The sequence below is a fragment of the Thalassophryne amazonica genome, chromosome 6, assembly GCF_902500255.1.
Source record: "Thalassophryne amazonica chromosome 6, fThaAma1.1, whole genome shotgun sequence".
Classification (NCBI taxonomy): Eukaryota; Metazoa; Chordata; class Actinopteri; order Batrachoidiformes; family Batrachoididae; genus Thalassophryne; species Thalassophryne amazonica.
Genome location: NC_047108.1, coordinates 54287556 through 54299200, shown reverse-complemented (window position 1 = coordinate 54299200; position 11645 = coordinate 54287556). Strand labels below are relative to the sequence as shown.

At 40.0% G+C, this 11645-nt stretch overlaps 1 protein-coding gene across 1 annotated transcript in view; it reads right to left on the bottom strand.

The window, feature by feature from the left end:
- Positions 1-2098: 2098 nt before the first annotated feature.
- The window catches only part of LOC117512201 (copine-9-like), a 524667-nt gene continuing 515120 nt past the window's right edge, over positions 2099-11645 (bottom strand). The window contains exons 20-21 of the mRNA XM_034172192.1: positions 11078-11151; positions 2099-2767 (exon numbers count right to left, since the gene is read on the bottom strand). Coding sequence (XP_034028083.1) covers positions 2585-2767; positions 11078-11151 — 257 coding nt within the window. The 3' untranslated portion in view covers positions 2099-2584. The remainder of the gene's footprint in view (positions 2768-11077; positions 11152-11645) is intronic.

Here is an 11645-nt window from a genome sequence, read left to right as displayed (position 1 = left end):
AAATACCTACAAATTAGACACATTTTCTTCCCCAAATTTAAAACTTAATGTAAAGAATTTGAGACACTGTCAGAGGGGAACAAACTCAAATATGTTTTAGGCAAAAATTCAAACTGCTGCATCCCAGCAGCTCAGTATGTTGACAGCCTGTTGTACTTGGTATGTAATTGCTGTAACTTGTTCCTATTTATTTTTCAAAACTCATGCAAATATCAAAATCCTGGCTTCCTGGTAAACCTCCACTCCTTGCTGTAATATTTTTTCCTTGCTCTTTTTTGAGTATGTTCAATCAACCTGCACCCTCTGCTATTCATGCTTTGCATCAAAATCAGAGGAACTGGATCAAAGCTCAAATTCAAAGGTTTAAGGTGGGGTTAAATCCATGATCAGGATAAAAGAATTCAGGATCAAAGATAAATGCTAAGGTCTATACTGTTATCTGGGTCTGGACCACAGTTAAGGGAATCTTTTCCACTCCTTTGAAAAGTGAAAAGTCTGAAAGTCCAAACCAAACTGAAGTTCTGAAAGACCCTTCAGACTGCTGCCCTCTTCAAAATGTACAGATTTACTGCAGAATAGATATTTTGTGTGGTGCATGTCATTTTCAGGGCCTGTTTTGTGCATTTTTGTAATTCTATAAATTACATCCTTGCTACTTTGTGCATTTGACATGGGTTCACTTCTTTCATCAGAAACAATGTTTTATATAACAGCTGAGTGGATCTTTGTCATTTGATTGATGGTTTCTATGTTAGGTGACATGGACTATTCGTACCATTTGTCATTGTGTTTCATTGACCGTGCAATAGTTGTTTTTTAGTGTGCAATTTTGGTACTATATGAAATGTGCAATTGCACACCTCGACCACTGCACATGCTCACACTACTGGGGGCAGTGTTTAGCTAAACATGGCAGAGTTTGTTTTGCTGGCAAATGACAATTTGAAGGAGCTTATTGACACTGCTAATTCTTCTAACACACAAAAAAAAACAATCCACCATGCCGTAAGCCGTCTGGAGGCATGAAGAGCTGTGAGAATGAAGAGGATGAAGTTATGATGGAAAGCTGGATAAAATTCTGATGCAATTTTTCGCTGTTGTGAGGAAAGCAGACGGCAGTCTGTACTGAATTTGGCACAACAATGGCATCAGGGACGACAATGTCAGAATTGTTTTTTGCAAGTTGACTGAGAACAATTTTGGACTCCTATTTAAAGTTCGTGTTGGACAATTGACATCAAAGCACCAGTGACGAACACCAAAATGTAAGTCCCTTTTCTGTGTTTATAAATTAATAAAATATCAAATGAGAAGGATCTATTTTTGCCGTTATATAAAACAAATAATGAATGCTTTTTTCACTCTTTCAATGGACTGAATATTTCAGGTGAAAGATGGAACATACCATTCAACAAGGCTTCGCTTTTTCTGTTGTTTATAAATTACTAAAATATCAGATGAGAAGGATCTATTTTTGCCGTTATATAAAACAAATAATGAATGTTTTTCCACTCTTTCACTGGACCGAATATTTTTGGAGGTGAAAGATGGAATGTACCATTCAACAAGGCTTCGCTTTTTTCTGTTGTTTATAAATGAATAAAATATCAAATGAGAAGGATCTATTTTTGCCGTTATATAAAACAAATAATGAATGTTTTTCCACTCTTTCAATGGACCGAATATTTGATGAGGTGAAAGATGTAACGTACCATTTAATGAGGCTTTTCTTTTTCTGTTGTTTATAAATTAATAAAACATCAAATGACAAAGATCTGTTTTTGCTGTTATATAAAACAATTTTTTTTCACTCTTTCAATGGAACGGATATTTCACCTCATGAAATATTTGTTCCATTGAACTCATAAACATTCATTATCTGTATACTATCCTAGTGTCATGTTTAAGTAAAATAATTTACTATGCCATTCCAATTTTTGAAGACATTTGGCACAACATCATACATAATGATTAATAGCTTTGTCATAATTGTGACAGTAAAGCAGTAACACCTGTCCTCATGATGACCATTTAGAGGCCAAACGAAATGCTCACAAAGCTTTGACACAACGTTACGTAATGCTTACATTGTAAGCCATTTTCACTTAGAGACTAACTTCAATAAACTTTAGTGTCTTGGCCTTGCTGGGTGTTTTGCCAAATGCATGTTGTGTCAGCGATGCAGAGGACAAGGACAAGTATGAAAGCAATTTTTGAAAAAGGTTTCCAGCATGGAAAATTAGTGGGCAACTTCAACGCGGTGACTCAGGGCTATGAGCGATATGTTTGCAGTAAGAGGGGAATTACAGTCACAGATCAAGCTGACGTTTCCCTTAAATTAAATACAAGAAGGCAAATCATTCCAGCAATGATATGAAGAGCAGTGACTGAATCAGTGATGTGTGTCGACTGTCTGTGTGTGAGATGTGCCTGTTGGGCTTCACCAGTGACAAAGCAGGCCGAGCCACGAGACGAACCTTCAGCTACTTTAAAGTGACAAATAACAGAAGGAGGATGAATGTAAATAAGACGGAAGGAAACAGAGTCAGAGTGGAGAGGCAGAGACGGGGGTCAATAATGAATATCAGATATGCTGGTGGAGCTCCGGTAGTGGCGAGGAAGAGAGGGCTGGTCGCGGTTCAATTCCTCGGCTCTTCATAAATGACAACAGCTGGTCAGGGATCTCAGCAAGGACATCCTTAGCCAGTCGGGCCATGCTAAGAACCTGATTGCCAGATCTGTCAATATAATCTCTGAATGGGACAAACTGGAGCAGGAGAGAAACAACACAATAAATTCTTAATGTATAGGATGAAGTTAGGTTAGTTAGGTTTTCACCACTGTCTCTTTGATTAGTTTGTTAGCTGGATTAATCAAACATATGAACTAATATTCAACTGGTGGAGATGAGATAGGAACATGGAAACACATTTTTTATGCACGAGTGGGCACATTAATGGGCAGGGCAGTGGGGAGATGGAGCCTTTCGAGCTTGTATTGCTAAGTCATAGGGTACAACCTATACAGTCTGTCACGCCATCACAGAGCTGCAATGACATTTTTCAGCTACATTAAGAGATCCCTGATACTATTCCAAGGATATTTGTGAATACAGCCACTGGAGTTGCATTTGGAAAGGGATCTAACATCAAATATGTGCTAAATCAAGCTAAAATCACAAGTCTAATTTAGCTATTAGCAGTTTCCTGTACACAAATAAAGGAACAGGTGGATGCATGGGAATAATCCACAGCAAGGAGGGAACAATGACAACACTTGAATACTCATACTAGATTACTATATCATAGGCAAAATGCACTGCATCCCAATCCGTAGGGTATCTGAATGCTCAGTATCCCTTTAGTAGTCGAATGATACCCAGAACACCTACTACTTCCATAATGTGCAAATGGACTACACTACGCTATCCAATGAGAGAGCTAGATACTGGTAACCAAAGAAGAACTTCTTAGGAAAATTCAAAGAACATTCTGGACATACATGAAAACAGTAGCAGTGTCCAGGGGGCTGTGGCACTGCATAAATATACATCCGTATATTCTTTAGAAAATAAGAAGGGGCACTGAGCAGTGCGAGACTTGCACCTTACATGTCTGACAGATTCATTCTTTGTAATTCACTGATGCCACAATATATTGTTCTGTGTGGCATTGATTAATTTTATTCAAACTTGAACCACTTCAAGTTTAACACACAACCCTTCCACCAACTTTAGGGGAGGTGATGGGCTAGTGGTTAAGTGTTATGGCCCAGTCACATGGCACTTAATGAAGGGCAACGAAGCCCTAACGAAACAAGAAATCTGGACTTTCGCTGCCTTTTGTTGGCATCATTTAACCTTTGCTCAGTTTTGTTCCTGCAGCTGGCACTTCGTCAGGATTTTGAAACTGCTGAAAAATTTGAACGAAAGGCAACAAAAACCTCAATTCATCTGTGTATCATTTTGCTGTCGTTCTTGACAGTTTTTAATTGTTTGCTTAGTTTTTGTAACGTTAGTGATTAGTTTGAATTTGTTCGACCAGCTGAATGTTTTCACACAGCGCAGAAGCTGCTTCTGAGCGCTGCTCCTGCTGCGTCCATGTACCGTCGGAAATTACAGGGCAAGCTCAGCCTGCTTCCTTGGATTTTTTTTTTTATCTGGGTGGGGGATCAGCTTCAATGGGCTCGGGCATCTTATATATGAAAGAATTCATCTTTTGTGTGGACACAATTAATTATTTTTCCACAAGCAACTGCTGAATTTGAAAGAACAAAAAAGTTGTGTAATTTCTGACAGTACTTGAAGGCAGCGACAGCTGCAGCTCCTGTGTGCTCTTATTATTTTTTATTAAATATAACAATATGAGTGTAGTGATGACAATACAGCCATTCTGTACATGTGGCAACAAGTAGATAATTCAAATGATTATATAAAGAGCTGTTCTGGAAGGTAGAATTCACGTTGTGGATCAGTGGCAGCTGGTGGAATAACTGCACATGGGGAGTCAAGGCGTGGTGTTCACACGGACTGATCAATTTACTGCTCTGATATGATTCAATCATCTTTACAGTTACATTTATTCCCTGTTTTGATAGTTTTCTGTTATATATATATATATATATATATATATATATATATATATATATATATATATATATATCGTCAGACAGTGAAAATTCTGATGATGAAGGAGATGATTCCTCTTTTGTTCTGGATGAGGAACCAGAGCAGGTGGGTCCACCGATGTGCGCACAGATCTCCACAGCTTCTGTTTGCAGTTTCTCCATGACTAAGGCGCTATGAGCTCCATCCCAGCGGAGATGCAGACACACACTGCTCCAGCTGTGGCTCCAGGTGCATTTTGATTAAAGCGTCAAGATCGTTAACTTTGGTTTTGTTTAGTTCCTCTTTCGTACCTTTTGCGGTCTTGCTTCGCAGGCTGTTCAGTGATAAAGCTCTTTCGTCCACCTTTTCTCATTGAATTGTGACTTTTTTTTTTACTTTTTTCCCTTCGTTCAGGAATTGTTGTGTGCTGTGTGACTGGGCCATTAGGGTTGAGACCAGAGGATCCTCGGTTCAAATCCCAGCATGGCCAGAAAATCACTAAGGGGCCATGGGCAATGTCCTTAATCCCCTAGTTGCCCCCGGTGTGCGGTGAATACCTTGCATGGCAGCACCCTCACATAGGGGTGAATGTGAGGCATTATTTGTAAAGTGCTTTGAGCGTCTGATGCAGATGGAAAGGTGCTATATAAATGCAGTCCATTCCCCAAGTTTAAGCTGTATTGGCTCCAAACTGTTTAAAATAAACAGTTATGACCTTCAATTTATTTATTCAGTGTCACCCAAGGTAAGCTCATATTACCAATAGAAAGGTGATTAATGATTTCATATTAGTGTTTAATAGTAAGGCTAGGTAATAATAATTATAATAATAACCTTTATTTAACCAAATAAAAGCCCACTGAGATCAAAATCTCTTTTACAAGGGTGACCTGGCCATGAAAGGCAGCAGCACATGTCATAATAGACAGGTTCACATCATCATGGGAACATTGATAAATACACTCAACAAAAATATAAATGCAACACTTTTGGTTTTCCTCCCATTTTGTATGAGATGAACTCAAAGATCTAAAACTTTTTCCACATACACAATATCACCATTTCCCTCGAATATTGTTCACAAACCAGTCTAAATCTGTGATAGTGAGCACTTCTCCTTTGCTGAAATAATCCATCCCACCTCACAGGTGTGCCATACCAAGATGCTGATTAGACACCATGATTAGTGCACGGGTGTGCCTTAGACTGTCCACAATAAAAGGCCACTCTGAAAGGTGCAGTTTTGTTTTATTGGGGGGGGGATACCAGTCAGTATCTGGTGTGACCACCATTTGCCTCATGCAGTGCAACACATCTTCGCATAGAGTTGATCAGGTTGTCAATTGTGGCCTGTGGAATGTTGGTCCACTCCTCTTCAATGGCTGTGCGAAGTTGCTGGATATTGGCAGGAACTGGTACACGCTGTCGTATACGCCGGTCCAGAGCATCCCAAACATGCTCAATGGGTGACATGTCCGGTGAGTATGCCGGCCATGCAAGAACTGGGACATTTTCAGCTTCCAAGAATTGTGTACAGATCCTTGCAACATGGGGCCGTGCATTATCCTGCTGCAACATGAGGTGATGTTCTTGGATGTATGGCACAACAATGGGCCTCAGGATCTCGTCACGGTATCTCTGTGCATTCAAAATGCCATCAATAAAATGCACCTGTGTTCTTCGTCCATAACAGAGGCCTGCCCATACCATAACCCCACCACCACCATAAGCCACTCGATCCACAACATTGACATCAGAAAACCGCTCACCCATACGACGCCATACACGCTGTCTGCCATCTACCCTGGACAGTGTGAACCGGGATTCATCCGTGAAGAGAACACCTCTCCAATGTGCCAAACGCCAGCGAATGTGAGCATTTGCCCACTCAACTCGGTTACGACGACGAACTGGAGTCAGGTTGAGACCCCAATGAGGACGATGAGCATGCAGATGAGCTTCCCTGAGACGGTTTCTGACAGTTTGTGCAGAAATTCTTTGGTTATGCAAACCGATTGTTTCAGCAGCTGTCCGAGTGCCTGGTCTCAGACGATCTTGGAAGTGAACATGCTGGATGTGGAGGTCCTGGGCTGGTGTGGTTACACGTGGTCTGCGGTTGTGAGGCTGGTTGGATGTACTGCTAAATTCTCTAAAACGCCTTTGGAGACGGCTTATGGTAGAGAAATGAACATTCAATACACGAGCAACAGCTCTGGTTGACATTCCTGCTGTCAGCATGCCAACTGCACGCCCCCTCAAATCTTGTGACATCTGTGGCATTGTGCTGTGTGATAAAACTGCACCTTTCAGAGAGGCCATTTATTGTGGGTAGTCTAAGGCACACCTGTGCACTAATCATGGTGTCTAGTCAGCATCTTGATATAGCACACTTGTGAGGTGGGATGGATTATCTCAGCAAAGGAGAAGTGCTCACTATCACAGATTTAGACTGATTTGTGAACAATATTTGAGGGAAATTGTGATATTGTGTATGTGGAAAAAGTTTTAGATCTTTGAGTTCATCTCATACAAAATGGGAGCAAAACCAAAAGTGTTGCGTTTATATTTTTGTTGAGTGTAAAATATAATCATCTCGGTCATTGTAAATTGTAACAAATTAGAATTTAGAAACACGAGCACTGTGCAAAATAGTTCAATTTGTGATCTCTTAAAAGGGAGCAGAAGGCATTCAAAGAAATCCACTCAAAAAGTTCCAATTCAGATTGGAGGACATTCCAATCAGACGGAGCAGAAAATCTCAATGTTTTCTTTCCCATTTCATTGTGGACACGAGGTACATGAAAACATAACATGTCATTTGAGTGCAGAACATAACGGCTTTCAGATCTCCAAAGTAAACTGGATAAATAGGTTGGAACCAGTGCAATAACAGTCTTGTAAACCAGAGTCATCCAGTGTGCATATCGCCTTACAGTCAAAGAGGGCATGCCAGCTTTGGCATACAACTCACAGTCATGGGTAAGGTGGCTACAACCAGTGATGAAACTCAAGGTACAATGATACAGTGGGGTCAGGGACTGTAGACAACTGGTTGAAGCGCACATATGCACAATATCATTGTATTACAGTAGGGGCAAGAAGGTCGCAGTTATCAGGAGCTTCCTAGCACTTAAGGAGAAGCATGTCTTATCTCTATAAAGGAAGCCTAACTTCACTCTTAATTTGAAGATCAAGTGTTCAAGATGAACTTTAAAAGAAAGCTCTGTGTCAAAGGTTAATCCCGAATACTTGTTATTGCTGACGAGCTTGAGAGTATTACCTTGAGCAGTTTTAGCTTCCTAAAATGAGATGGATGATCTATTCTCCAGTGAAACAGGTTTACCACACTCTCCATTACTTAGAACAGTTGACACCAAATATTTAAGCTCTTCTACTTTCACCACTTCTACTCCTTGTAACTGCACTATTCCACTGGGCTCCCTCCAATTCACACACATGTACTCAGTCTTGCTTCTACTGACTTTCATTCCCCTTCTCTCCAAAACATATCTCCACCTCTCCAGACTAGACTCAACTTGGTCTCTACTCTCACTACAGATCACAATGTCATCTGCAAACATCATAGTCCATGGGGACTCCAGTCTGATCTCATCCATCAACCTGTCCATCACCACTGCAAACAAGAAAGGACTCAGAGCTGATCCTTGGTGTAATCCCACCTCCACCTTGAATGAGTCTGTCATTCGGACTGCGCATCTCACCGCTGTCACACTATTCTTGTACATGTCTTGCACTACCCTGACATACTTCTCTGCCACTTCAGACTTTCTCATACAATACCACAGCTCTTCTCTTGGCACCCTGTCATAAGCTTTTTCTAAGTCCACAAACACACAATGTAACTCTTTCTGGCCTACTCTGTACTTCTCCAACCGTATTCTCAGAGCAAACATGCCATCTGTAGTGCTCTTTCTCGGCATGAAACCATATTGCTGCTCACAGATCTTCACCTGTTTTCTAAGCCTAGCTTCTACTACTCTTTCCCATAACTTCATGCTGTGGCTGATCAACTTTATGCCTCTGTAGTTACTGCAGCTCTGCACATCACCCTTGTTCTTGAAAATAGGAACCAGCACACTTCGTCTCCACTCCTCAGGCATCCCCTCACTTTCCAAGATTTTATTAAACAGTCTGGTTAAAAGGTCCTAAAAACTGAGCCTTGAGGAACACCATTTGTGACCTCAAGGAAGGTGGAATTAACACCAGCCATCTGAAGGCACTGTGTTCTACTTGCCAAATAGTCTCAAACCAAGAAACCATATTTGAAGAGACACCATGTTTGTAAAGGATTTCTAACAAGAGACTGTGATCCACAGCATCAAATGCTTTTGAGAGATCAAGAAACAGTGCAACACAGAACTTTTTAGATTCCAGGGCCTCAAACACATCATGTAAAACTTTTAGAATAGCAGCAACAGTGCTATGTTGCTTCCTAAAACCAGGCTGCAAAGGGTTTAAAATATTGTTTGTTTCTGAGAAGTCCTTCAATTGATCACCAGCCAACTTTTCAAATACTTTTGACAAAATTTTGAGATAAGTATTCATATTTGAAGGTTCACCTCCTTTTAGCAGCATGATGACAAAAGCAAATTTCCAAACTTTAGGGAGTTTGTTTGTGCTTAGGCTCAAATTAAAGATAATAGTTAGAGGCTCAGCAATCAGATCTGCAGCCAACTTAAAAAAAATAAAAAATGGAACCAAACCATCAAGACCAGCTGATTGTTTTGGAATCTAACATCTTCAGTGCCCTACAGACATCAGAAACACACACAGGATTAAAATGAAATAGACAGTCAACTGGATGACATCTGGTTCACTATTCAGAGCAGTTTGTTAAGATCAATGTTGAGGGAATCAAGCAAATGCCCTGGTTTAACGAAATGTTCATTAAAATAAACTAACATAGCACATGTCAGATTGTAGAATCTTTCACCAGTAAATTGAGCAGTTCACTAGAGACGTAGTACCAGAAGCAGATCTCACAACCTTCCAGAACTTCTTGGGATCTTTTAATTTTCGGTGATTTTGGATATATAAAATTCAGATTTCACCTTCTTAATTAAGGTGTGTTCATTGCAGAGCTGATGAAAATTTTTCCATTCAGCCTTTGTTTTATCTGTAAGGTGTATCTTTTCAATTTTTCAAGGTGTCCTTTCCAAATGAGTTCTACCTTACAAGGTCACCCAAGGTAAAACGTTAAGTGACCAATACATAAATTATATGTAGTTTCATATTGCCTCGTATCAGTGTTTCATAGTAACCATAGCTGTGTCTCCAGGCAATTGTTCATAGTTACCAGGCTAATTTAGTTTAACCTTTCAATGTCACCTAAGATTAAAGGTTCTGTGACCAAAATGAGATGGCAGCATTGTGTATTAATGGTTAACACAGTTGCCTCACAGCAAGAAGGTCACGAGATTGCTTCCACCTGGTCATAGCAGTGTGGAGTATGCCTGTGGTTCTCTCCAGGGGCTCTGGCCTCCTCCCATATCCAAAAGACATGTAGGTTAGGTAAATTGGAAACTTTAAATTGTGTGTAGGTGCGCAGGTGCAAATGTGTTTGTCTATATGCGGGATTGGTGGAACAGATTGGTGTCCTGTCCAGGTTGTACCCTGCCTCATGCTCTATGACTGCTGAGATAGGCTCCAGTCCCCTCGTGACCCACTGTGTAGAAAATGAATGAAATAGTAATAATAATAATAATATAACATTCTGGATTAGCAGCTAGAGAGAGACCAGCCAGGGATGTCACAGTGCCTCTGTTGTGATTGGCTGTCACCATATCCTTCCCATAATACCTTGCACAAGTCTGGGGAAGCCCCCACGTGATCTATGATGTCAATGTCATTGACGGTTTTGGTGTCAACCGTTGCTGCCATAAGTAGTTCAAGTCCATCTGTTTTTTTGAAAACTTACAATTCAGGGGAACTATTATTTTTTTTCTACACAATGTGAATTTTGATTGTATTGGTAATGTCATATGATGAATCCCCTATTTAAAAGCTAATAAATAATATTATAGTGGTGCCAGTGAAAATTCTTTCATGTCTTCAAAAGCTCAGTGGCCCTATACTTTTAAACAAATAAATATACATTTCAAAAGAGTCACAGATTTACTGCATTTTAAAATACCACTCATCCAATTGAGTGATGTAGCTAAAGTCACATAGATGAGTGGTAAAATGCCCTAAAGCTGAACAAAATTTAATTTGCTGTGAACTTGATACACTTTAAAATAAGAATTGACCCTTTCACCTCGCTGAAAGGATGTGGGACTGGAAGATTTGGGAGGTATGAAAACACTGCAGTACTCTGAAGTAAAATTGTGGAACTGTTATTTAATGTATGAAGCAGTTCCCAGCATGTGTATGTGCAGGTTATGAACGTGCACCGTTCTCCTCTGGTATTACTCTCCTGTGCTGTACTGCTAATAGAATTATGATGAGTACCTGAACAATGTCTCGCTCAGCAAGACGTCCTCTAGAGGATACCCGAACTTCATCTCCATCCAACTCCTCCATCGCTGGAAGCAGAGAGCGAGGAAGAGAGAAAGAAAGAGAGAGCAGTCTAGTTAAACAAGCACTGAGGATAAAGAATGTTTTCTTCCTCACCTCGCTGCACCACAACACATTTATTCATCAAACATATATATATATATATATATATATATATATATATATATATATATATATATATATATATATATATACACTACAGTGCCCCTCAAAGAACACATTTCTTAATCATGGCCTTACACCCTTTTAATTTCAACACCAAAATAAATTCCATTTCTTAGAACAATTTCATGGACCACCCTGTCAACCAGATTATTATTTTTTATTACATCTAAATCACCCAAATTGCAACAAAGCAGCCTCAAAGTGCTTCACATGAGTAAGGCATAACCTTACCAGCCCCTAGAGCAAGCAAACAGGCGACAGTGGTAAGGAAAAACTCCTCTAATAACATTGGGAAAGAAACCTCAAGCAGAGCAGACTCAAAGTTACAAAGTTTTTA